The sequence below is a fragment of the Elaeis guineensis genome, chromosome 8, assembly GCF_000442705.2.
Source record: "Elaeis guineensis isolate ETL-2024a chromosome 8, EG11, whole genome shotgun sequence".
In the NCBI taxonomy this organism is placed as follows: domain Eukaryota; kingdom Viridiplantae; phylum Streptophyta; class Magnoliopsida; order Arecales; family Arecaceae; genus Elaeis; species Elaeis guineensis.
In genome coordinates this window covers 22199634-22227014 of record NC_026000.2, presented here as the reverse complement: position 1 = coordinate 22227014, position 27381 = coordinate 22199634, and the positions used below count along the sequence as shown (strand labels likewise).

Genomic DNA, 27381 nt, shown 5'->3' with positions numbered 1-27381 from the left:
ATGTTGTGTACCATACCAATCACCAATTAAAATAGTTCATTGTCTAAGTATAAAATTTTTCATCCTCGGTTACAAGATAATGGCGGTATACTATTATAATATGATATTATATTATATGATAATATTTTATTATTGTAATGTAATATTATATGATAACAGAAAGGGAGCGATGGATGGTGAAGATGGGATGCAGCGCAGTCGTGGCCTTTTCTCCCAATTATTTTTTTAATAAATCAAAATTGTGAAACTCATTGAGAATAAATATAACCACAGAAATCAGAAAATAAAATATTAAAAAATCAGCAGCAATATCTAACAAAATCCTATAAAGTAGATCCAACATAGTTAACAACATAAATCACCGTCTAACCTAGTGCTGCTTGTTTCTTTATACATATATATAGTTTTGAAAGATCCTAGAGCTATCCTACTTTTCTAACAATCTTATCAAAGCGGATGAGAACTACTTTTCTCCCAATTATTCAAGATTACACAACTTCTTTACCATTCCTGGAGATGTGGCTATGGGCCAGGACTTAGGTGCCTTAGGTCTGTCCAAGGCCCGGGTTTTGGTTATTTGACGGATCTTCCATGGAACAGACCTTTTTTTTTTTTCCCTCCAAGAATGCATTCTTCCTTGTTCTTCTTCTTCTCTAAGATGATTGTTTTAAACAATCCTAATGCGAATACAATCCAAAAAATCAGAAGCAAACATTCCAAAACAACAAAGGCAAAAAAAAAAAAAAGCATCAATCCAAACTCTTGTCCAAACTCCACAAGAGTGGTGAGCAAAAAAGAAACCATCCAATCTGCCATACTATTTACATACTATTTACCTTGCAGTTGCAGTAGGTGTGCCAAATCTCGTGAGCGAGGCACCTTCAAAGCAAACAATGAATATCGCACACCTAAAGATGAGAAGCAACAGCACGATCCCTAATCTCCTAAAACCAAGTCACCACCATCAACGAATCCCTCTCTTCCACCATCCAATCAGCCTCCAACATCATCCTCGCATAAACAATATCTTCCCAGACTGCCCTTAGCTCGACAGCAGGCACAACAATCTCCACTAAATGGACACCTCCAACTGTAATAAACTAAGAGCCGGAGCCCAGGATCAAAAACCTATTTCTCCTCTCCCATCCACAACGCCATCATCAACATTGACCTTCAAAAAGATCAAAGGTGAGGGCTCCCAAAACAAAAACCTGACCTTCATGCTTTATAAAGAAGAAGGAAATTCCAAATGTTCCGAATCCTGAAGGTCAGATCAAATGGCAAACCCTCTATAATCTCCACGGCTTGAGCCATGGCTCTCTCAAAGACCAATCTCTCCGACTGCCAACTTACCTCAAAGACTCCCACATTCCAGCCAAGTCAAATATAATTAGTATAAGCTATCAGCAGCATAGGACACATGCTGAGTGACAGTGCATTTAAATTCATACCGTAATAAATTTCAGTAATCCTGGATTGGATGACGGTTTCGGCCAATCTCTTCTGAAAGACAACAAAAACAATCCTTACACACGGCATCCAAGATGCAAGTCAATGATTAGATATATGTACATTTTTATTAGAATCACCCCTTGCTCAAGCACTTCTATTCGGCACGAGGAGCGCCCCTTCTAAACCATTTTACTATATCATGACTGGCATTCTATTTCTACTGAGGCCCAATCACATACAAAGTCCTCTTGATATGAAACTAGAAGCTGATTCTGTGACTGATAAATTCAGCACTGCAAGAAATTTTCAATTTGGACCGGCAGATGATTTAGTTGACCTCAGTCTCTGGCTCGGTCTGTGTTGATTGCTCGGAGCTGGCACCATTGGAGTTGATTGGCTTTTTAAACTGCACCAAAATCATGGTCATATTATCGCATCCCTCTCCACCAGCCGTTGATGGCGCCAAGCACCTGTCAAGTACCTTCTCACACACCGCAGAGAGATGGCTCTCCTGCAGTTAAATTTCTCGTAAGTGAAAAGATCTGATTGTAAGACACAACATATGTTCTTGGTGCATGTTACTGCAAAAGCTGAACCAAGAATATGGAGCATATTTGGCTGGCATCCTCTATGATGAATCAACTGCCAAAAATTAGTGCAAGAATTGCAACAAAGACCTCAGACCAAACAGATACGACTGCTATCAAGGAAAATCAGTAAACATGCTGCAAGGCTTAAATCTCATGGCTTATGTGGTGGTGCATAGAGATCATAGATTCATGGTAGCAGAAATATCGTCATTTCCTGCCTCCTAAATCTGTAGCCTCAGTTTCAGAAATAAAATTTTCTACTTACCGTGTTAATGTGTTCATGGATGAAATCCACAAGTTGCTGGCTTGACATGCAATCCCTAGTAACAATAACAACAAGGACTATGTCACCAAAACAAATTTAAACAGAAAATGGACTACAAATTCGAAAAGGGGGGAAATATTGAGCAAAATCTTAGTAGTCCATTGTCAATTTTTTTTCCTCAAATGTTAAAGTCCACTGCAAATGGTTTTACATCAATGGAAAGGGCATTGAATATTATATTTTTAAAAAATAAAAGTGATTTCACAATTTGCATTATATACTACAATTTTCAATGTGAAAAGATCAGAATCAACACAGAGCACATAGAATTATTTATATTATAGTTTATATCTCCAACTTCCATTATCAAGGCTTGAAGGCTAGAGATGATTAAAACAAATATAAGAGTTCTTTGTCCAATTCAGAATGTGCTACTTTAAAATGAATCATGTACTTCAAACAAGGGGCCTACAAAACTCTGAACTGTGGAAGATGCAGGATTCCTGTGTTTCAGCTTGCCACAAGCCAACCAATATCAACAAGGTCATCTTCTCTTTGAAGAAGAAAAAATAGCAAATAAGAATTATTATTTATTATCTGTAAAAATCAATCAACCATACTTGAAAAAGGGGCCATAACTGTACTTTAAGATGTTTAGGTAGTGAAAAGATTTCCTTGGTTGCCACATGATACGCCTTCCTAGAAAGCTCATCCTAGTGCACAAGGCTCCTGCCACCACAGGATCTAAGAAGAGTCCGTGTATGTAACATTACTTCTATATATGGAGAGGTTATTTTCATGTTTCGAACACATGACACCTAGGTTACAGTAGAGAACCTTCCTCTAGTTTATTTAATATTTTAGCATACACTTCATGCTAATCTCAACTTTTTATTTATGCATCTCAGCATGTCTTTAATCAAGAATCTTCTTGGACACCAAATAATGACACAGTCGCTGCAGCTGCTTTTGCCATCCAACATAAAATTATCTGCTCCCAATCCTCTAAATATTCTGCAATTTCCAAATCTATCAACCAATGAAACAGTTAAGGATGCTTTCTGGAAGACCAAAACAAGAAGTCAATGGTTACAGTCATTGATTGGTTGATATTTTAGCCATCTCATTTCATCATGAGTGTGAAATACATCGTAGTTCAAAGATTTTTGGGTTTATAATTATTTAGTTTTCATGTTATTCATTATCATCCTTCTATAGTAGGAAATAGTTTAACAAATATTTAGTACATATTGCAAAGATGTTACAACTGTATCAGGTGATTTTGATTTCAATATAAACAATCTCCTCTCTTTATTCTGGTTGAATTATTGCATCGACATGCATGTACATTCTTGGCCACATATCGGTGGTTTCCAAGTTATTAGCTATGTCATAACATATGCCGTTCTGCATACAGTGCTGCAGAAATTGCATGGTGGATTATGCCCTGTAGGGAAGCCACATTTATCTGGGACATTTCATAATGCTAACATTATTGAGGCTCACATCACAACTGATGGCTTTGAGACATTTCATAATGCTAACATTATTGTTAACTTGTATCTGTTACATGTAACAATGGAAAGATACAAGGCATGTTTAATCAAATCAGAACTTGGTGGATGAAATGAACATATGATTACAAGGTCTCACTTGATTGATGCATGCCTTGACAACTTGAGAAAAATTCATCAAGAAAAAGAAGATTAGCTACATAGTTCAGAGTGTTGGGAAATAAAATTTTTTTCAAACACAATCATGTCATAGGATGAATCTTTGAGATGGTTGTGGAAACGTGTGCCCCTCTTAACTCCAGTTTATAGGTAAGTGGTTAGAAAAAAGTGACTGCATTATCAAGTCCAGAAAAGAGAATTGCGTGGGATGATTTCTACAGTTTTGTTAATCTTTTAGGCTTTTCTCAACAAAGAGGCAGTACGGTATTTGTAGGCGAGTTAAATGTCTTGAACATTCACTATAAAACATTGCAAATATCAACAGTACAGTCACACTTAAAGGAGGAATGAAATAGAAACCACAGACATACCAAATGCCATCGCATGCCAGAACAATAAAGTCGTCATCATCACAAAGCTCCACCTATTGCACAGCCAAAATCATATGAGTTCAAGAATAAACAAACAGAAAATGGCATGACAGAAGAAATAGGTCTTAAATTAACATAATTATTGAGGATCACAAAAAGAAGGGGCATCCCAATGCATAAAGCTTCCGCTATTGCAGAATATTGGAAGGCTCAGATGTACACAGCCTTATGCTTGCATGCATAGAGGCTGTTTTTATATTTTAAACCCACGACACCCAGGTCTCGATGGAGCAACCTCACCGCTGCACCAAGGCCTGCCCTCTAACTATTTGCAATCATAAATGATGATAAAGCATCCAATTATCACTTACAATGTTTATGTCAGGGTGGGCAGTCACAATTTGCCTTTCAGCAGGCAAATACTTGTTCTGCTTAAATTCCATATCTCCTGCAAGCAAAGCAGCTTAAAAGACATGCAAATAATTGAAACAAAAAGATCCTTACATATTCTTTGCGCAACATTATAAAGTACCAATTGCTCTTGCGAGGTTCAAACTTCCATTGACTCGTCCTGCATGGATAAATCCCCCTGCTTTTAGTATCCTTTCTCTCTCAGCCTCAAGTTCTGGCTTATGATCCCTTGACAAATTGTAAGCCTGCAACAAGAAAAACAAAAGAAAGTACACCCTAATTCACATCTAGGTTGGGTGGCTAGTAGAGCTTTAAGCACAATGAGCTTGAAACATCTTCAGGAATATTAACCTCACTACATACCTGACCCTTCCTAGAGATAACACAACGTGAATCACCAGCATTTGCTACAACAAGTTGGTTATCTCTTATGATTGCCACGCAAGCTGTGCTTCCAGATGTTGGTCCAGAGAAATCAGAGTGGGGTCCCTGCTTACAGGATTTCATGCCATCGCATCTCACAGAAGTATCAGGAATGATTCTAACAGTTAAAATGCAAACAAAATGTAACAGAAAAAAAGTGCAGTTATATAAAAATTATTAATTCTCAAGACTTAAAGATGGCAACAGCAAATGTTGGAGGCCGGTTTTCGTACAGTATGATTATAGGATACGGGATACCTTGTGACTATCTAAAATTCTCCATATATGAATTGTTGACAATACTTTTGTTCTCTTTTAAACAGAATACCTAAATCTATAGGAAGTCTGGTTAATATTTATATTTGAGTGCTTGGTGGGACGATCAGATTTGAGATTATGAAAGAAAGAAAAGAACTTGAAACTCCTATCTGTTCATTCTATGGCTAGGGGTGGCAATTGAGTCGAGTCGGGTTGGATATGGGTCAGGTTGGAAACAGGTCAGATCAAAAATTTGTCAACCAAAACCCAAACAGTTTATTAAATATGTCAAAAATTCAGATCTAAACCCGAATTGTTTATTAAACAAGTAACACAACCCGACCTACATAACTTGTTTATAAACAAGTCGAGTCAGGTTAAATAGGTTAAACAAGTTAACTGGATTTTTTTGGATTAAACAAACTCAAACAGGTGAAGCGGGTTAGACTAAACAGGATAGAAATGGGTTAACTGAGTTTTAACTAGGTTAGACAAGTCTTAAATAGGTTAAATAGATCAAGTCATGACCCAACCGAATTATTAAATAAGTTAAAAGGGGTTAAATAGGTCAAAAATCTAAAATTGAACCCGACATTTTTAATAAATAGATCCAAAGTGGTGGATCCGTTTATGACCCAAACCCATTTATGTCAAACCTAACTTGCTTAAAGCAGGTCATTTATAGGTCCAGTTATAAATTGTCACCCCTATCTATGCATGTTAACTTTTATGTTGAGGTCGTGCCATCATGATCCATTTAGCAATATTTAGAGGTCAATCATTATATATTGTCAGATTTCATCAAAAAAAGATAAACGTAGTCACAGATGACTTCATACTGATTGACATAGTAAAAATATTGACATAAAAAAGTTTCCATAACTAAAAATACCTATCAGCAATATTTGCCGCATGATAGACTCATTATAATGACCCAATGCCCCCATCCTACTCTATTTTTTTTGGTACAAGCAAGCTATCACACCATTCTAATATGAATGCAACCCAGAGAATCAAAGTACAAAATGTCTCGTAAGGCCCGAGGACAGTCATCGCCTTCATGCCAAGTCCAGTCTCCAGTGTGCTCGACAACAAAAGAGGAAACCCAATCTGCAGTGATGTTCGCCTCCCAGAATACATACCGGACAGACAACGTGGTGGCATGACGAAGGAACCTCCAGATATTGTAGAGCAGTGGATGGGTTTTCAGGTGCTTCGCCTCATCCCGAATCCAGCCGATGGCCAAATCACCCTAGATAAAGATCCTCTCAGCTCACAACTCATGTCTCGCGCAAATGATGTCCGCCCAAGCAGCGTGAAGCTCCACCCCAGAAACAGAAGGATCGAAGATATGAAAACTCCCAGCAGCCAAAAGCCTAACATCCGGGCCCCGAATAACATAGCCCACACCACCCCTGCCATCCCTGATACTGCCGTCAAAATTGACCTTGACAAACCCCGAGGGTGAGGATTCCCAAAAAATAAAAAATCCGCCGAGCCACTGCAGGCACAGTAAGGGAGTCCCAAGAACTCGTGGCATCAAAGGACGTGACAGCAGTATCAAAGTGGCAGTACTCCGCAGCTAAGCAACGAGCTCTTTTCACCACCCGCTGCACAGACACAACCTCAACTTCAAAAATCAAGCTGTTCCTAGACAGCCATATCTGATAGGCAGTGTAAACCATCCTAGTACCCTAGGGCGACCCCTCGATCATACTCTGATGTACCACACCTAGAAAGGACAAAAGCCATAAGCCACTTTCAGCCCCCCCAGGTCTGGCCCCCCACCATCTCCCAAATCAGACATGCCCTCGGGCAATGGAGCAAGACATGCTCCGTCGATTCATCCTCTAGTCCGCAAATCGAACAGATGGCAAAAAGCTCCATGCCTCTGTCTCAGAGAAGTGTCCGAGTAGGTGGTCAATCCCAGGCAACCTTCTTAAAAAAAATCTGATCTTGGGGTGGACAGCCACATGCCAAATCCAAGCAGCCTCGATCCTCTTCTCCGATACTGGCCTGCTCATCGTAGCGAGGTCCCTAGAAGGAACCTTAGCGCAGCAAGACTGGCTCCACACCCTCAAGTCATAGCTCCGATAGACAAGAAGCAGAATGACAAGAATTCTATCCGCAAGCAAGCCTCCAAAAAGATGGATGACATCATAAGTCCTCCAACCCCTGTCATCAGCCGTAATCAAGTCACAGATCCGTATGTGGTCATCCACCTCCGTGCTAACATAGGTCGGCCATCGTGATAGGGACAGACTGGAAAGCCATACATCCCGACTCACATCAACCAAAATTCCGTAACCAATCCGTCATCTAACCTGAGCCATCGCCTCAGAAGCGCTCTCCCTCCAAATGAAGCAGCCACGACCACTCCGAATCTCAGACCCCTGGCTCCAAACCCCATTCCGAGCTCTCATCATCCTGTTCCACAAACAAGCAAGCTAGACAAAAAATCTCGCAGTATGTCTGACAATCATAGTCTCCCTCCTAACCAACAGAGACTGGATCCTTAGCCTCCCGTCACGCACAGGCTGACAGACCACCTCCTAAGAGAGCAAATGAAGCCTCTGACCGTCCTGCCTCGAACCCCATAAAAAATTTCAAAACTGCTGCTCCAAACCTTTGAGACAAGCACATGGCATAATAGTGTTCGCCAGAAGGTAAATCAGAATGGAGCTCAGGATTGATCTCACGAGGATAGTTTTCCCCATCATGGAGAGGACGTTGGCTTGCCAGCCCTCGAAGCGATCACGGACCCGCTGCTCCATAGACCTACAGTCAGCCCTTCAAAATCTCCATCGCGTGATGGGAACCCCCAGATAGATCAGGATCCCAATCTACTCAGGAATCCCTAGCCTGTCCCTAATCGCCTTCACCTAGACTTTCGTCTTGGGGTTAAAGGTAACAGTAGACTTCTGCAAATTCACTAGCTGACCAAACATCTGACAGTAGGTCTCAAGAATAATCATGAAGCACCTCGCATTCCGAGCCGAGATCTGATCAATGAGCAAACAATCATTTGTGAAGAGAATGTGCGAGACCGACTGAATCCTAGGGGCAGGCCAATAAGATTCCAGCTCTGCCCTCTACACCACCATCCGAAAAGCACGAGACTGAATCAATGCATAAAATAAACAGATAGGGGGAGACAGCACTCTTGGCAAATACCGCCCGTCGAATGAAAGAAGTCCGTCGGGACGTCATTGATTAAGATGGCAAAGCTTGAAGCCTCCACACAATCCATAATCCAGTCCACCCATCTGTCCTAGAAGCCGAACTCATGGAGCATCTAACGTAGAAACCGCCAACTCATTTGATCGTAGACCCGCTCCATGTCCAGCTTGATCGCCATCAGGCACCGACATATGGGAGCACACTAAAGATCATACACAAACTCCTGTGTGAGCAGAACATTATCAACAAGGCAGCGACCACTGACAAAAGCATCCTACTTCGGACTAATCAGGCAAAAAACAATCGGCCAACCAGGATCCTCACACACTTTATAGAAAATGGTGCAAAGGCTAATTGGTCTGAAATGCTCCGAAGCCGACGCATCAGATCTCCTCAGGATGAGGATGATCAACGCCTTCTTCCACTTAAGAATCCTCTAGACTCAAAAACCAACAGCACCACCTCTCCACCAACAATAGTCCAGTATCGACGGAAAAAGAGAGGAAAACCATCTAACCCCAAGGCTTTATCCTTCCCAAGAGAGCAGAGGGCCCCCCGTACCTCCACAGACAGAACAAGTCAAGGCCACATTCTCCATATCGAAAATACTGCACACAGACTAGGACCCCTAGAGGTGGGCATCCTCACCCAAGAGAGAGGTCCAATACGATTTGAAGAACTGAAAAATCTTATCTCTAATCTCATCCCTATCCTCCACCATGCTACCATCGCTCTCCCTAAGCTGCCTTATGCGATTAGTAGACCTCCGTATCATCGTCGACTGATGGAAGAATTTGATGTTTCAATCGCTCTCCCTGATCCACTGCACCCTAGACTTCTGCCTCCATAACATCTCCTACTATCTCGATAAAGAGTAGTGCTCGGAGAGCTTATGATGAAGCTCTCTAAGGTCAGGCTCCTGGAGGCCCCCTCCCGATCCTCTCTCCTTTGGAGCTCCGCAATATCCACCTCCATCCTCTCGATCCATCTAAAGATATCGCCAATCTCAAATCGGTTCCACCGAATGACCCGCACCTAGCCAACTCAAGCCTTCGGATCATCTGATGCCTCGCGTCGCCACGAATCGACATCCTTCAAACCTCCCTAATTAGGTCCCACGATCTCGAATAGAAAGTTCAGAACTTCTCAAATCCAAATGAAGCCTTAGACAAGTGTGGGCCATCGATGGTGATGAGAAGCGAGCAGTGATCTGAAACGATCTTCGGGAGATGCTACACCTGATGCCCAAGGAACTAATAAAACCAATCGACAGTAGCAAGCGCTTGATCAATCCTCTCCCAAACCCTGACCGCCCCAAGACAGTTGTTGCACCAAGTGAACCTAGGTTTGGTATAACCAAGGTCAATGAGGCCCAAGTCATCGATGAAATTCCTGAACTCTCTGGAGTCGATGCTATCCACAAACTACCTCCTATCCATCTTCTCGTGGGACCCCACAATACAGTTGAAGTCCCCGACGATAAGAGATGGTAGGCCCTACGACACCAACCTGAACACCTCAGACCAGAAAACCCTCTGCTCTCTGTACTCAATGCTCGCGTACACTCCCGACAATAACCAAGGGCCATCGATCTGCTGCGAAATGACAAGTGCCAGCTGCTGCTCGCATCCATAAAAGGCATCCACCCTGATCAAATGACGATGCCACAGAACCATAATCCCTCCGAACAGACCCTAGACTCCACGACGTAGGTGCTCCACACCAATGGGATCCGTCTCCTGGTCCGAACAAGGATCATCCTTGATAGGTGGGTCTCAAGCAGGACAGATATCCGGATAGTGCTGCTGGATAAGTCTTCCGCACGTCGTTCGGAATAAGGGCTTCCCCGCCCCCCTGACATTTCAAATCAGCAACCTCATTAGGACATCTAGTGGGAGAGGAGATCCGCACAGGTGCCCCCCTCCATCTAGCTATCAACCTCCGCCCCAACTGCCATAGAGTCCATGGATGGACTCCCCTCCCCCTAGATGGCCTACCTCAGTCGGATCACTACCTCTCCATGATCCATGACTAGGCCTTCCGACATAGGCTCCAGATGCACCACGCTGCCCTCCACCATGGGTGCTAGCACATGCTCCCCATGATCTGCCGCCGCTGGGCCCTCAGGGTCAACCACCACAGCATCTGCCTAAATTATGACTGTTTCTCCCTCTTTTGGGGCCTCGATAGAGACAAAAGACCGCCGGGCCACCAGAGATAGCAGACAAATCAATTTGGGCCTCCGGACAGGTTGAGCACTTTCCCTTGGCCCTATTCAACTTAGTACCCTTTTTGGATCCACTCAGCCCGTTCTCTCACTCGTTAGGCTTCACAGGCACCCAACCTGCATCAAAGTTGCTGGCCTGGGGGCACTTGGGCTGGCTTGAGCCTGCACCCCTCGCATCTGCCCCACCGGCCCATAGGCCAGCAAGCCAACCGCCCGCATCAAGGCCTAACACCAGCAGGCCAAACCTATTGACAGGTCGGGCCACGCCCAGGCTCGAGCCCATGCTAGAAGTCGTGCCATCCTCCATACGGATCTCCGCACATCCCCTACCTCTGATCTGGTCGTTGATCCGAGGGGAGATCACCGTCAGAGGATCTTGGCTAGTTTGATCCACCCGTCGGATCCGACCAATGGGTCAACTTAGTCTGAAACCCTCTGAGTCGATTCCTTTTCGAGTCCATAGACCCAAGTTGGCACGGCCCCAATCTTCCTCGCACCTCTCGTTGTCTCCGGCTTAGGCAACCAGTGCCAGATGGCGAGAAGCCAAGGTCCCATGCGCGGCCCTCCGTCCGCTCCAACCTCCTCTCCGACCACGTTCTCCGAGCGAAGTCTGGCTATCGAGCTCCTCTCCTCTCCACCCATCGGGCGCTCCACCGTGGAATGGAACCGCTCACACCGTAGGCAGACGTCGCCAAGGTTTTCGTAGATGAACTTCTACCATCGAGAGCCCTCTGGTCCATTGATCAGCACCCCCGACCTCAACAGCCAGGAGAGATCAAGCCGGACACAAGCCCGAGCAAACCCCACCATCTCCGCTCTACCATGCATTTGTCCAAAACTGTCAGCTCGTCGTCCAAGCTTAGAATGCTTCAAATCGTCGCCTCCCCCCAAAGCTCCACTAAGAGTCGCGGTAGTCGGACCCAAACCAGGACGGAGCAAATTGCTCCCTCCGCTGAGTAGAACCGCGGCTGCCATGGCTCCACCGCCAGCGCCAGGCCGACGACCACCCAAGGCCAACCAAGCACCGCATCCCTCTCCCCGACCTCTGTGAACCGGAACATCACGTACCCCTGCTCCAGAAAGTAGCCCGTCACCTCCCCCTTGAGGCCTGCATGCAACCAGAATTCTCGGACCACCACCTCCACCGCCACTCTCCGCTCGAGACTTCTTGCCACTACTGCCATGGCTACCCATCCTTCCATTTCCACCCTAACCTCCTCCTTTGGGAGCTCCACCTCCAAAAACCACCAAACGAGCTCCACCTCCTTCGGTGTCAGTTTCAACGAGACCCAAATAATGCGCCCTTGCACCACCCATTTCCACCTCGAAGCCGGCCGATCCCCCCCCCAAACAAGGCTCCCGAGCATTGCCTGGGCCCGCTCGTCGTCCCCTCCGATGCCATCGACCGCTGCAACCCAGTCGATCACCAGCGATCACACAACAGGCTCCGTACACGAATCTCAAAGCACCAACAAGCAAATGCAACGGTCACTATTTACCATCCTACTATGTTCAAGGATTCCTGCTCATGTCAGCAATGTAAAAATAGGAACCGAAATCCTACCACCAGCAATGAATATGATATTATTTATGAGTACATACACAACAAGCTTCTATAATGTTTTTTTAACTGCACCCTAGAGGCACTTCTAGCAAGTTCATTTTTCACCACTTTAATAGACATTAGACAAGCTACCAAGGAGAGGAAACTACATAAGCAGGTTACATATCTCATCTGCATTCATTAACTGCATTTTTTTGTGCAAATGACCAAACCAATAACTTGCATATACATGAGTGTGACCCATGGATGCCACTTCTTGATATACCATGCTAGCAGTCTCTTGAAGATGAAAAAAGCTTTCATTGATATATCTTGTGCAAATATATGCAATTGTTAGTGAAACTAAGTAGGACAAATAAGATGTAACCTGGTTTAATCTATTGCTTGAATTTTTTCTCAAAAATTGTAATTTTCTCTCGTTTATGGCAAAAACAGTAATCACAAGCTCAAAATTCAAAAAGGAAGCATTAAGCATCCTCAAAAAATTAATCCACCACAAATATTTTAATTGAGAATAGAGACCTGGCCAAACTTGATATTCATTATTCAGCAATTTTTGCCACAAGCACATGAAACCGATGAGAAAAACTGCAAAAGAAACTACATAAATTGGCAAGCTACCGCATGGTAAAGAGAGGACTTGGTGTCACAGGACATGAACATGTGTTCCAAGCCTTGACCTATAAATCTGAGGCTGCATTTGTAATCCTGTTATATTAATTTTCCCTGCCAAAGGCAAAGTCCTCAAAGCAAGGAAGCAGCAGATCCATAATTGATACTTCCCTCTGAGTTCCCGCAGCTCTTATTCTTCTATCTGACCTTTCTGCTTTCAATAGGAGGCCCCTCTTAATTTGGCAGGCTGTGGGCTCAGCTATATATCTTCCACCTATTTCAAACAACTTCGACTCACTATCCTCCATTAATCCTACTACTGTGCCCCCAGCCTCCTCAAAGATTTACCCTGCACCACATTAAAAATCACCATATTCATTGTGCCCACCTAGCATTGTATAGAACTAAGTTGAACATAATACATTTCCTTTTGGGACAAAAATGATAACTGTGAACCTTCCCTTTCCACCACACAGTGTTCAGTGATTGCAGAACCTTCAAAGGTGCATCCTTACTTCATCCAACCTGCCTAGATCCTCAATGAGTAAATCAGTCTATCCATTCATTCTTCTGAGCATGCAAGTTTGTATGGATTATATTCACAATACTTATTTCATTTAATATATATCAAAATTTCTTTAAAAAAAACTTTTGGAATATGCTTAAAGATCCATGAACTGCTAAAGTCCATACAGGAGATATTACCTCCTCAAAAGCCCAGTCATCTTGTTGATCATTTAAATCACCACCCTTTGAAGACCAAATGAAGCCTTCTATCATTCCAGTGAGCTTGTTTATTTTGTCTCCCAGTACAGCAAGTTCTCTCCACCCTCTCTGCCCTCTCATCATTTCATCCATTCTGAAACAAGAAAACTTATGATATTTGATGTGTATTTAGTTTCAAACTAATGACCAAGCACTGCATGCAAATGTAAAAAGGGAGAGACCATTTATATCAGGCATAAGAAGAAAAAATCTAAATTTGAAAGGATAAAGAAATAAAATACCTTAAGAAAGCTTTCTGAGCAGAAGTACCTATATCCCCTGCTGCATAGGCTTCATTCTTAAGAACTTGAGTGTGAAGGAATTTTGCACAGAACTTAGCGACAACTTTTCCTGAAACAACAAAGTATCGCTCCAAATCTGATGCTACAATTTCATACTGTGATTTAATCAAAAGAAAGTTGTAAGATAGGTTCTAAAGAAGCATATTGCTGACATTTCATAACTTTATTTATGCCACAGAGTATGATGAGAACACTCTAAAGCAAATATTAACTTTTCCTGATTCAAATACACTCGATCAAGATTATAATGAGACACTCTTGTTTAGAAATCTCAAAGTTTTGGGCAAAAGATAGGATCACATTATCTCATGTGAGTTCGAAAATGCAATTCCAGGTACTTGGATGAGATAGAGAAGTATGCTTTCATACAGAGTCACAAATTGGAAGATCTACTGTATTTATAATAACATTTTGAGATATTGAGGGATCTGATATAGCCTGTGATATATCTATACCATTTTGCCCATTTCATTTCAAACATGTGGCATGTTGACTAAAGAAATTTTCATTATTTTACAGATTCATACTTTTGATGGTTATGGTTGGTGGAATGAATTCATAAAGCTGATTATCTGACCCCCGATAATTGGGACAAGTCTTCATGGTTGTGGTTACAGAGCTTCATACTCTTAGCAGCCCACAGCATGCAAAGTAATAAGTATCAGGAAAAAATATATAGACAGCTAACTTTTTTACCCTTGAAATATTTCCTATAGAGATGATTACACAAGCCACAACTAAGTGCTCATTCTAAAAGGGTACATTGCCTTTCAAACAAGTCTAGCATAAGTAGTCCAAAGTACATGACTTCATTCCTTGGATATTAAGTAATTTTCATCTCTGCTCAGGAATTCTTTTCAAAATAAAGTTTAAATATATCGAGCTATTAAGTTTCATATGAAAAGCATCACTAAAATATCTATTGCCAGCTTATCAAACCATTGGAAATGGATATTTTAACTAATTATCATATAATTAAGTTGTGGCAATATAAATAGTTGAGGTGATGTATTAGGCTATTAGCTAAAGATACTAAGCAGAATATATAATGATATATATACGAGCATAGAAAATGGCAAAGAAAATTATTTAATCCACTTATCCATTGAAATTTAACTTTATTTAGTTGTTTAATAATTTTATGTCATCAACTAAGTCCTTCAATTATAACCCATGACTCCTATTGAATTTCACTTTTTGCATCTGAGAATCTGAATCTTGTGGTGGAATTGTAACAGGGAAAAAGTCACTGACAATTTACAAAGATGTACATCATCTGCTTAGCGTAGCATGGAAACTCCTGACGCATGCAATGCATCACTTGGCAATTAAATCAACCTCTCATGTAAATGTGGTGCTTCATTATAAATCATACCAACTGACCAGCTCCAGATAATGACATCCAGGCTAGTTCCCACTCTTATATTATAAGTTTGCAAAAAAATCACGAACAAATCAATTCAGGGTTCCACTCTCTTGTAGTTTATTGTTCCGCACTTCTGATCCACATTGAGACAGTGTTACTCAGACGAGCTGAGAATATACAGCCCAAACCATCAAAAAGGGGACACCAAGTACAATTGTGTTTATGCATGTGCACATTTCCTGATTCGTAATATAAGCATAATTCTGTGCAACAGACCATTTCTCCTGCCAATAAATTTATGGAAATTAGCTATTTTAACCATTATTATTTTCAATCAGCACTCCAATCATGTGAGACACGACCAGAATTCAAAGACCAAGTACCTAATCAATAAAAATACGACTAGTTTCACATCACATAGATAATTAGCAGACATTTGTCTAGAGATAGAATTAGGTTTGACATATAAAACAATGTACTAAGCACCAAAAGAAAAACAATAAAGAGAGAATTAAAATAATGTTAACACTGAATCCAGTGAAGTGCATAATTCGCATAATGAAGCAACAATTTCATGATGATTGCCAAAGGGAATCAATTTCAAAGTAGGAAAAAATGACGCACTCAAACAAATATTTTAGGTACCATGTGTGATGTCTATAAATACAAGAAATGAAACTGAAGCTCAACTTACCACCATGGCCATCGTAAACCCCAAAAAATGATGTGCAATCGTCAAGATCTGGTAATGCAGCATGCTAAAGAATACCATGCATTAGGATATATGATTTGAGAAAGATGAAATTGCAAAAACAAATAGGGCGTATGGAATGCAGACAGCTTGTAGTACAATCTTATCAGAAGTCATATTTAGATGGTGGCGCATAGATATGAGTATGCAATTAATTGCAAGCATGGTGCCGGGCAAGGCAATAGAGCTTATGTCATCAAATTTACTGGTGTAAAATGTGAAACTGATTACCAAACATGCATATTCTATTTCATTAATACGGGACCTTGATCATGAAGCATCTAAACATACATGTGCTACGGGGTTTGATTAGTAGTTACTGCATAAACAAGAGAGAAGCTCAACATCCAGTACATCAATGACGATGAGTATGATATTTAATACATTTAATCGTCTGCATGAAATTATGGCCATTTATCACCTATTGTAATTTTAGAAGTTCGCCTATTTGAAATTCCTATTATTCCTACACATATATGACACCAATGGCCTCACATTCCATCCTTCCAATATATTTAATGCCTTTCACATTCATTTAAAGCCAGGTGATCTTCCAAGTTCTAACATTCTTTCTGTGTTCGGTGATCATTTATTCTCTCATGCAATCTGATCTCTTTGACACTTGATTTGCTTCTCTTGCGGTGATTACATAACCTGTATGAGGTTTTTTCCCTTATATTACTGATTTTGACTATCTTGGGTGCAGCAACACTTTCATGCATATGGAAGATAGAGCACCACATACTCTAGTTGCTAAAATAAAAATTTGAAAAAAACAATGAGGACCCAAGAAAGAATCCCAATGTTTACACAAAAACATAAACAATGAGTATAATGAGAATTAGGGGGATACAATAAGATCCTGCAAAGAAGCAGAAGGCATTTGTTCGCGAGAATAATAAACAAACTATGTATTACAAATTCAAATTGCCTTCACAAATTTACATAAAATTCTGTTGGATGCTACCAATAGAGCTATGAATTATCAGGTATCTTAACACCCGCAGATGGGCATGTAGCTCAACTATCCAGATTGAGTTCAAGAATATGTAAGCTGCTATTGCGAATGAAGAAGATTGTGGCCCACCATAATAATGTATTTTGTAATCTGACATTTTTCAAATTTGTCAAGGACTGACCGTCTAGCATCTGTAGTGCAAATAGAGGGACACAGAGGAGTCTCATCTCATTGTTTTATAATTATTTCTTTTCAAATTCAAATTTTTATTTTATCTTACCATATAATCCTTCAAATTGTAATATGTGGTGCCAAGATGGAAATGTTGTATAGTTGAATTTTCAAGAGAGCAAGGACTACCAACAACCAATAATGACAGTAATAGAAAGAGAACATAGAAAAGGGGGAAAAAAAGAATGTGGATCATCTTGAAACTAAACAAAAAAAGTTTCTCAAACCTTGTTTGGTAAGTCAGATGATGCCATAATTGGATGATACACGTGTAAAGGTTAAGATCTATAATTACTTTTTGGCTTGCACAATTACACAATTTACCGGCATACCCGATATTAAATAAAAAAAAATGAGATGAGTATTTGGAAAATTGAAAACTGAGACTGTTAAGATTCACTAGAAACTCCTATTGGACATCTTTTGGTCCCAACAAAAGAATGTATATATGGTAGCCAAGAAACTGTCCAGAATAAATTTAATAAACATTGATGAATTCATCTATGTTTTATTTAGAATGTCATGTCTTGCACTCCTATCATCTTGTATTCCTGATTCATTCCTGTTGAGTTTCTTCTATGCAAAGTTTTCTTGTTTATTTCCCTATAATTTACATTGTCATTTATGTTTGATATCTATTGGTGTTTCCCTCAATGTGCATTAGTTTAATTCCCTTAAAACATCATGGTAAACATGCTCTTGTGAAAGAAATGTTTAATATTTTCTGTGAGGATTCAGACATATTCCTGAGTCCAATAATTACTAGCTTTCAACTTGCTTCAACCATGGTTTCCATTATAAGCTTTGCCACTACACGTGTTACATGGATTTTTTTAAATAGTTTATCATGTACGCTTGAGATGTATTCGACAGCACAAACATGCTTGTGAGTGTTCCAAATTTTTGAACATTGTTGAAATTTTTTTAATGCATATTGTACCTGCTTTATATGTCCAAAATATTAATGTAATCATGGTCATTTAAAACAGAAAGTTAGTAACCCATTCTCCTTATATTTGTAAACGCTCAAACTAGGCTCCATATAGAGTTCTGTGTCAAAGAAAGTTGTTGCCTGCCACAATATAACAAAGTTCAATACCAACCAGCATTTGCATGGTATTTGATACTTGTAACCATGAGAGTTTTTTTAATAATTTCACATGAAGGACATGGAGGTATGTGTCATCAGTATAACATTATCAACTACTTTGTTACCCAAAAAATATCCTTCCTCTTCCAGCTCATTATAATAAATAAATGCAAGGGGCTATGATGACATCAAATTCAAGATCCTTATTTGCAATCAACTCTACTCATTAGTCTTACCAAACATACATGAAGCTCCCCATGATAATGAGATCATTTCCATAAATATCACATCTTAAGTTACATGACCTTGCCAAGCACTTTATCGCTCATCCCCTCCGTTTAAATGTACCAAGGAAAGAATAGCTATCTAATATTCTGAACTGGATTTGATTCTCCGCATTTCAGGCCAAGAATTATGAAAAGAATTTTAATTTCTTCCAACTACTAAGCCTCCATCCTCTAAGCCATTGGTTTCTCTTCAATGTTATTGAGACTTGTGAACTTTGCAACCCATACCCAAGAAAAACAGAAATTTGTTTCTGGTATGCAATGTCAGTCATTGCTACAAAGTTCATCAATATCACTGAGTTTCGGTGACGTGTGATCAAGTGCCAGAATCAATAAACAATAATATGAGCAGAAGAGGTTCAAAGACAAAAACTCACTGCATCCTCCATAGTTGCACGCCATCCTTGCATGGATGAAAGACCAAATCTTAGCCTGTCATTCTCACCATCTTCAGAAAACTTCTCAGTTTTTGGAGTGCTAAGATATATTCCCATATCTGAGATAGGCTCAAGTGAAGATGTTTGACAAAAAATACAACAAATAAAAAAAATGATAAGAAAAATTAGAGGGGAAAAAATACAGCATGAAGGCAACACACCTTGTAATTTTGCTCAACAGCCAATACAGCCTCTCTCAACTCTATTTTCTTAAGTCAGCAAATGCTGTTACAGAGACAGGCTTAAGTTAATGAGGCAATTAACATCACAATCACTAAAAAATATCAATGTGAACTATGAGAAGTATAGGAAATCAACAAAAGGTTGGTGGCAATATAGAGGTCAATGAAAAAGTTTTAGGACTTTTCATATCAAATCTTGCTCTTCATCCTTCATGTTAGCATGACTATGAGAGATAATTACCCTTCTTCAATTTTTAGAAAAGTGATGGCAGAGCCCACCATAAAACTGTGCTATTTGGAATATATGCAATTTGGTACTATCACAGAAAGGTGCAACATCCTCCATCAACAACAAAATGGTGCCTTTTTTTACTAGCATAAAGGAGATGTTTCTCCTGTGAAAACATATCAAAGGCTAGAAGGGATAAGAAAGCATCATGAAACAAAAATAATATGGGACCAGAAAATTAATCATGTATTGGGCCAACCTTACAGTCAAAGGCTACAGTCCCCATTTCACAAACAGCACTTGAAAACTTTAAGACAATCACTTAAACTGCTTGAGGCAATTCATTTTAACCTACAGCCTTTTAAGAAATGCAACAACAGCATAAATTATACAGAATGGGAAAAATAAGGCCTTATTTGAGTTAAGCATATAAAAGGATAAGCATATCCAGTATGTAAGTAGCATATAAGCAAAGAAGGAAAGAAAGAGGATTCATTCATTTCAATTTTTGGAGAAAACCAACATCAGTACGCAAGTCACCAATTTTTACGAATGCAAAAAGGAAAGCGAACAGGACCAAAGAAAGAGATCTGAAACTAGGACAAAGAAGAAAAGGCGTATTTATAGCCTTCAACATCATATTATACAATGTATATATCAAGATTTGACCAATATGCTTTGTGTTGACTTCATGATTACACATTAACACAATAACAAGATGGCAAGCAATAACACTTCGCTTATATTCTTTCAAAACTTGACCAATGTGCCTTGTGTTGACTTCATGATTACACATTAACATAATGAGAAGATGGCCAGCAATAATACTCCACATATATTCTTTATCCAATAAACAAAATATCTATATGATAATACCAGATTTTTATGATAATTGATCATCTTAGATAATGTTCTTCCATGTCCAACACTTATAACTTCCAGAAATAAAAAATTTTCATTGACTCTGTGTAATGACGGTAGATTTGTCTTGCCATAGATACCATGTAAAACAACTACACAATATATGCTTCATGTCACAACCAAATCCTGATGCAGAAATGACAACACAGCTATCAACAACAACAAAAGTTAAATAAAGTGCACGAATGGATCTAATTATCTTCATAAAATTATCTTAAGGTTTTGAACCTTGATTTGCATTTCTTTCTTTCTGACAGTAACAACAATTAAGCAGGAGGAGTGAAACGACGTTTAACACAAAGAACTTGCACACCTGGGACTTAGATCAGAAAAGCAACTACCAGAAATTTAAGCAAGTGCATACCATTATCTTCAATTTCTTCAGATGCATAAACCACATATATTCAGCCTACACCACATAAATACAATCATCAATAGATATTTGACAATGAATAAGCCATCATTGAGTAAAATTTCATTTATGTACAAATCAAAAATTGAACAGCATACAAGAAATATACACATCATTATTTTAACGAACTTTGGCCTTGCACAATCAACACCTCATTGAGATTCATTGCCAAGTCCCAATCAAATTAGGATTCTGTTTTAGTTGATCATTAGTTTTAATAACTTTAGGATTCTATTCCTAATTTACTCTATTTAATTATTTCCTTCTAGAGGTGAGTTGAGTTTGTGTTTTAATAGATTTTCAGTTTTTGAGTTCAGGTACAAGTCAAACTCCCACCCACATAGTGCTCTATTTAAAGAAACCTTTGGTGTCTCCTTTGTATGTAAAAGATGGTGGAAAAAGTATGTGTAGAAGAGTGTATAATAGGTCCAGGAAGAGAGAGAGTTAAAGATATCCTCTTTGGTGAGATGTGAGAGAACTTTCTTGTGTGGCTCAATTTTTTTAATAAAGATTTTTCTATCCTAAATTTATTTTACTTCTAACGTTTCTTTCCTGTTATTTTTTTTGTGTTTGTTTTGAATCTTGGATCTACTCAAAATAGCGTGCTGTTCTACATAGTCTCGGAGCAAAGATTTTGAGATTGGTGGCCCGTATGTTTATGGCTCTACATGGCATCAAAGCCATAGATTTGAATATTAATGATTCATGTGCCCGTGGCTCGACATAGTTGAAGTGCTTTCAGTAATTCATTTTGCGGTGGAACAAATGTGTGAACTCTTGTTTGGTGATTCAAGAGATGAATCATCATGGCCGATGCTAGTACCTTCTCTATCAATGAGTTCATGTATACGATGCCTGACCTCACCAATATCAATATAGCTGCCTTTATTGCTACCACTTCTCTTCATAAGTTGAATAATATATGTTATCCACATTGGAAGGCTTTTGTCAAGTCTTATTTCGAAGGCCAAGATTTATGGGATATTTTAGATGAGTTAGAGAAGATGCCAACAGAAGAGATTGTGAGAACAAAGTAAAATATGAAATCCAGAAAGATAATATGTAATTTTCAAATTTCAGTTGATAAAAAAAAATTATCTCTATTTTTTAGGATGTAACGAAGCCAAAAAAAGCATGGAATATTCTTACAATTGTCTACTCAAGTTCTAGCAAGATGATGCATCCTAAATGAAAATTATCTGAAGAGTAGATTTTGGTTCCAAACTTCCCCAAAAATCTCAAAGATGAATAAAATTGGTTTAAAGATAAAGATTGGAAACAGGGGGATCTTGATCAATTAAAGGTTAGATCAATTTTTGAAGACTCGAGCATGGCAAGGTTGATCTGCTTGAGGATCAATCAAGTCTAAAAAAAAATTTGGAGCAAGAGAAGCTTTGATCAGATAGCTACCAATATCAAGTTCCAAAAAGATCATGATTGAAGAATCCATCGATTCTGAAATTGCTCAGAAAGAGTCAGATGATATTATGTTGATCTGGTTATGGAGATTCCTATTGAGGAATCAAATTATACAGAAGAGTGTTATATTGAACCTATCCAAGATATAGATATTTCATGTGAAGATTTGTCAGCCATGAGGATGAATAGCTCACTAATTTTGAAGTAGTTTTAGAGATCAAGTAACATGAAGATATGCTTGATGGAGATGATTCTTGTTGTACTTTGACGGTCAACAAGGCTCTTGATACATCAATTAATTCTGATGCTACTCCAAAGTTCAAGTGGTTAGAAGACTCTATGCATAAAAATTTAATTCCGTACACAGAAGCCAACAGTATGCAGATAACTAAAGCTACTCATCCTGAGGTATATGGATATAACCAAATTCTTGTTATTGATTTTACTTGTATACAAGTAATGGCCGATGCTCATAGTTATTGCAACCAACAACTTAATATTCATTGGCATAAATTGGATGCTCGAAGAAATTTCAACATCGTGACCGTGGAGTCTATGCTAAGAAAAAGTACTACAGGATATCATCATCTTCGATATATGCATCGAAGAAGACAAGCCAGTGAAGAGATTATTGGTCGATAAAGGAGTTCCATTGTTCAATTATTGGTTTGATAAATTATTACATGTTGTTACTACGGCAATGATGACAATGGCTACAACGGTGCTTCATGACATCAATAACTTCAAAATTGTCTGCAGGACTTTGCAATGAAGGAGAGTTTCAGATTCATTGCCAAGTCCTAATCAAATCAGGATTCTATTTTTAGTTGGTCATTAATAATTTTAGGATTCTATTGCTAGTGCTATATTTAATTATTTTCTTGCAAAGGTTAGTTGAGTTTGTGTTCTAGTGGATTTTCGGTCTTTGAGTTCAAATAGGAGTCAAACTCCCACCCACATAATACTCTATTTAAAGGGACCTTTGGTGTCTCCTTTGTATATGAAAGATGGTGGAAAAAGTGTATGCGGAAGACTGTATAAGAAGTGTTGGAAGAGGAAGAGTTAGAGATGTCTTCTTTGGTGAGGCATCAGAGAGCTTCCTTGTGTAGCTCGATTTTTTTTAATAAAGATTTTTCTCTCTCCTAAATTTATTTTTCTTTCCAACATTTCTTTCCTATTCTTTTTTTGGTATTTGTTTTGGATCTTGGGTTGGCACGATCGATTTATTCTTTGTAGCATGCCGTTCTACACACCTATCAGATGCCATAAAAATATTGCATTTTCTCAACAGTCCCTAGGTATGAACATGTTCATATGAAAAATTATTTCACAATATTTATGCCTGATTGTTCACCAGACTTCTATAAGCTGTCATCATGAGACACAAAAGCTGGACTAACATATGTCATCAGCATGAATCTGTCCATAGCTGCAGATCCAAGTAACCGTGCAATATGGCAAAAGCATGTTTTAAAAAAACAAAAGTGACATCTAATACGACAATGTGAGAAATGAACTATCCAATCAGAATCATACAAGAGAACTATTTCAGTTATGCAGTTGTTTAGCATGCAACTACCAAATTGAATTTATGGATGATGTCTTGATGTTGATGCAGTGGCTGCCAAGTTTAGTGGCCCCAGCCCTGAAGGCAGCACTTGTAAGCTGTCAGGCTAAGAGTACTACATCGCCATCATTTTTCATATCAGATTATTTAGGAAGATCTTCACAAGATTAAAGACCATGTATCATCAAAGCCCTCTTACACCAAACCAAAAAAAATATCTGCGGTAATAATAACATGTTACTGTATATTAATTACAAGAATGCAAGAAAAGGCAAATCATGGGTAAATAATTACACAAAGATAGATATCCAAAATTGTAGTCATTTTATTTCTTTCTCTCATACAGAACCAAAAACCGGAAAAGATGTAGGATACCTATCCGGATGTTTTTGCAACACAATCATGTATGGTAAAAACATCAAAGATTTGATCATGAATAGTTGGGGCATTGAGGAAGATCTAAAAAGGAAATCAATCCTTCTCAATTTTAATTATAAACAACATATATGTCTATATGAAACCCCATAACAGAAATTGCTACATAGATACCGTATTGAGTCTTTCTTAATGCAGAGGGAGAAGAAATGGTGGAAATTGAAACAGAAAATGAACAAGCTTGGATCCTTTATATCAAAACAAAATCTTAGTAATTGATAATTGTTCGTTCATGAGGGAACTCCTAATGGATTGAACTATACCAACAGATGTCCCATCTCGCAAATAGGGCATATCTTGTCTATGGATTTCTCAAAACCCCATAGAGGAAGAGATGCTATCCCCACTTGGTGTGGCACAGGTTTAGTCCTTGATCCAGAAGCTATCAATCTAAGCCACAGATGAACTGCTAGTTGGAGTTGATCACTGCCTTGTCCATAATAAATGCCACCACCGACAAATACTAACTGGATATCAGTATTAGAGCATCTCCAATGATTCCCACACTAACCATCAGACAGGAGGCATCTCAAGTTAGCAACCATGTTAAAAATAAAAACATGTATCCAGGGGCCGTTAAAGGTGGTCAATCTGTGGGTACTTGCCACACCGACAACGGAGCGATATCTAAGGCACTATACCTAACATTATATCCAACTGGGTCGCTAAAAGTTTCTTCTTTCTCTCAAATAAAAACTGTGCATTTCAATTCTATTGCACCTTCATACTTGAAGAGCTGAAACCTACTAATTATTGACCACTTAAACCCACCATTCCAACAACCAAAATCTGGATAAATTTGCAACTCGGGAGAGCACTTGCAGCCGATACCTACTCAAATCTTTTTCCCCAGACAGAAACCAGAGGAGCGGGATCAAGTTTCATCCGAGAAAAAAAAACCCTTTCAGGAAGACCAGTCTGTCTATCTCTCTTCAAATCGCGAAACAAACATCCACCACTACGAGATCAAGAAAACAAAAGGAAAAGGGGAAAGCAAGTATCAAGAAAACAAGTAATAACAGATCCAAACCATCAATCTGCTCAAAATAAAGAAACCATGCCAAAATGTACAAATTCCAACAAAGACATCACGGATCAAAGCAAAACAAACATCAAAAATATAGAGGAAAACCAAGGGATTCGGATGAACTCACGCGAGAGGGCCGTTTGGACACGAGACGACGCGGGTTCTTCTCCCGATCGAGATGTGTGAAGCGGATTCGAGAGAGAGAGAGAGAGAGAGGGGAAAAGAGAGAGGGAGCCGGCCCGGCGGCCTCTGCGATCCCGCAAGATTTAATCTCTATTTTTTAGTTTACTTCAGGCTCGATTATTATACGTATTTATTTTTCTTATTTTATTGATTAATAATTTACTTTTTATTTCCTTTATCTTCACTCCTTTTCTCCACGGCTGGCTTCTCCTTTGGCGTGGAAGTCTATCGTATTGTCCGCTTTTGGCCGGGCCAGATCTGCTGCGGGTCAGATGTTGAGCTCCGAATGTTAAAAAATTGGCGTAATGCCAACGTTTCATTTTAACGATATTCTTTCTTTTAATGATATCATGGCATATGATGTGATAAAAATTATTTCGTAGCTCACCAACTACAATGATTTAAGGAAGTTTATGATATACTCTCTTATTATGGCAGCTGTACAGTAAAAAAAATGGCCATCTTCTAATATCTTGCCATGGATACGACAAGAACCATTTGTTGATTGAAAGCGACATGAAGAAGAAGATATCTACATTGTTCTTCCTCAGCTAGCATGATCCGGGTCATTGACCCTTAGATGCCAGTATGTCACTCTGATAGAATAGTATTATATTATGTAGGCGAGTATGGTGGAAGATTCTTGCTCCTATTAATTGAATTGTTCAGTCAGATTTAAATTTTTAGTAACAACCTAAGCACAAATTATAGATTAAAATATGTAAAAATTTTTATTGATTACCGATTGTGTAATCCTAATCTGCATTTTAAAAGACAGTTTGGTTGTCTATATTTGAAATTTCGGTCATAATAGAAGTAGAGCTATGCAGCCACGTGGATATTTATTTGTCTGGAACTAAACTAGAGCAAATGCATTTTATTGAGTTGTACCAGAAGATATTTTTCTACATTTGGAACTGCAGTAAAAAATAGCTCTAATACAGGCTCCAGATAAAGGGCTACCATAGCCTTCTTTTCTCTCCGATAATTACATGATAATAATAATATTATTATAATTATAATAATAAAAAAATATCATAATTTTTAGCATGATAGTTTTTGTATAGTAAAATAATAATCATCACAATATCATATAGTAATATAATAATATTATATATAAGTATAATGCGATATAATAATATAACCTAAATAAGAAGTTATACAAATATAACGGTTACTATTGTATCAGTATGATAATAATAATTGCAATACAATTGTTATTAATTTAATATCAAAAAACAGTGTTATAACTATATGAATTAATGTTATATTATAAACTCAATTATACTGTATAATATATTATATTATTATATATTAGATTATTTCTTACGTCGTATCATCTTTGTTATGTTGTGTATTGTATTATAATATATTTATTATATGATATCGCATTGTGTAATTATTTTATGTTATGATTTATTATTTTATATTATATTAAATCAATATAATATATTAACAGTATAATTATATTATAAAAATATTATAAATATATAAATAATAATATACTATAATAATATTATTGGAACTAATCTAACCATGTTAATTACAGATTAATCATACCCTTTTCATATTTGACAATCAAATACATGAACTATAGTTGCAATTTCAAATAGAAGCAACCTAACAATACTTATAAATACAAATACAACATTTGTAGTTGCACCTACATTCAGAAATTTAGGTATCTAGAAATGCAGACAACTAAACATCTCAAGCTGGCTGTAAATAGGTACACAATTAATTTTTCTGTTGGTCAAAATCTACCATATAGATAAAGAATCTTTGCTAAACAT

The 27381-nt window shown here is 38.7% G+C and overlaps 1 protein-coding gene across 2 annotated transcripts; it reads right to left on the bottom strand.

The window, feature by feature from the left end:
* Window positions 1-1390: 1390 nt before the first annotated feature.
* Window positions 1391-25693, bottom strand: LOC105049873 (probable protein phosphatase 2C 11). Of its 2 annotated transcripts, XM_010929650.4 has the most exons (13): window positions 25533-25693; window positions 20910-20954; window positions 19375-19438; window positions 19154-19272; window positions 16154-16217; window positions 14034-14142; window positions 13732-13885; window positions 5126-5251; window positions 4884-5007; window positions 4723-4799; window positions 4352-4404; window positions 2308-2362; window positions 1391-1963 (listed from the first exon to the last, which is right to left on the bottom strand). In XM_010929650.4, the coding sequence occupies exons 4-13, from the start codon at window positions 19268-19270 to the stop codon at window positions 1781-1783; spliced, it is 1062 nt and encodes a 353-aa protein (XP_010927952.1). In that variant the 5' UTR covers window positions 19271-19272; window positions 19375-19438; window positions 20910-20954; window positions 25533-25693; the 3' UTR covers window positions 1391-1780. The 2 variants fall into 2 exon arrangements, with proteins under 2 accessions (XP_010927952.1, XP_010927953.1); XM_010929651.4 differs by lacking the exon at window positions 20910-20954 and having other exon boundaries at window positions 25533-25689.
* Window positions 25694-27381: the final 1688 nt, after the last annotated feature.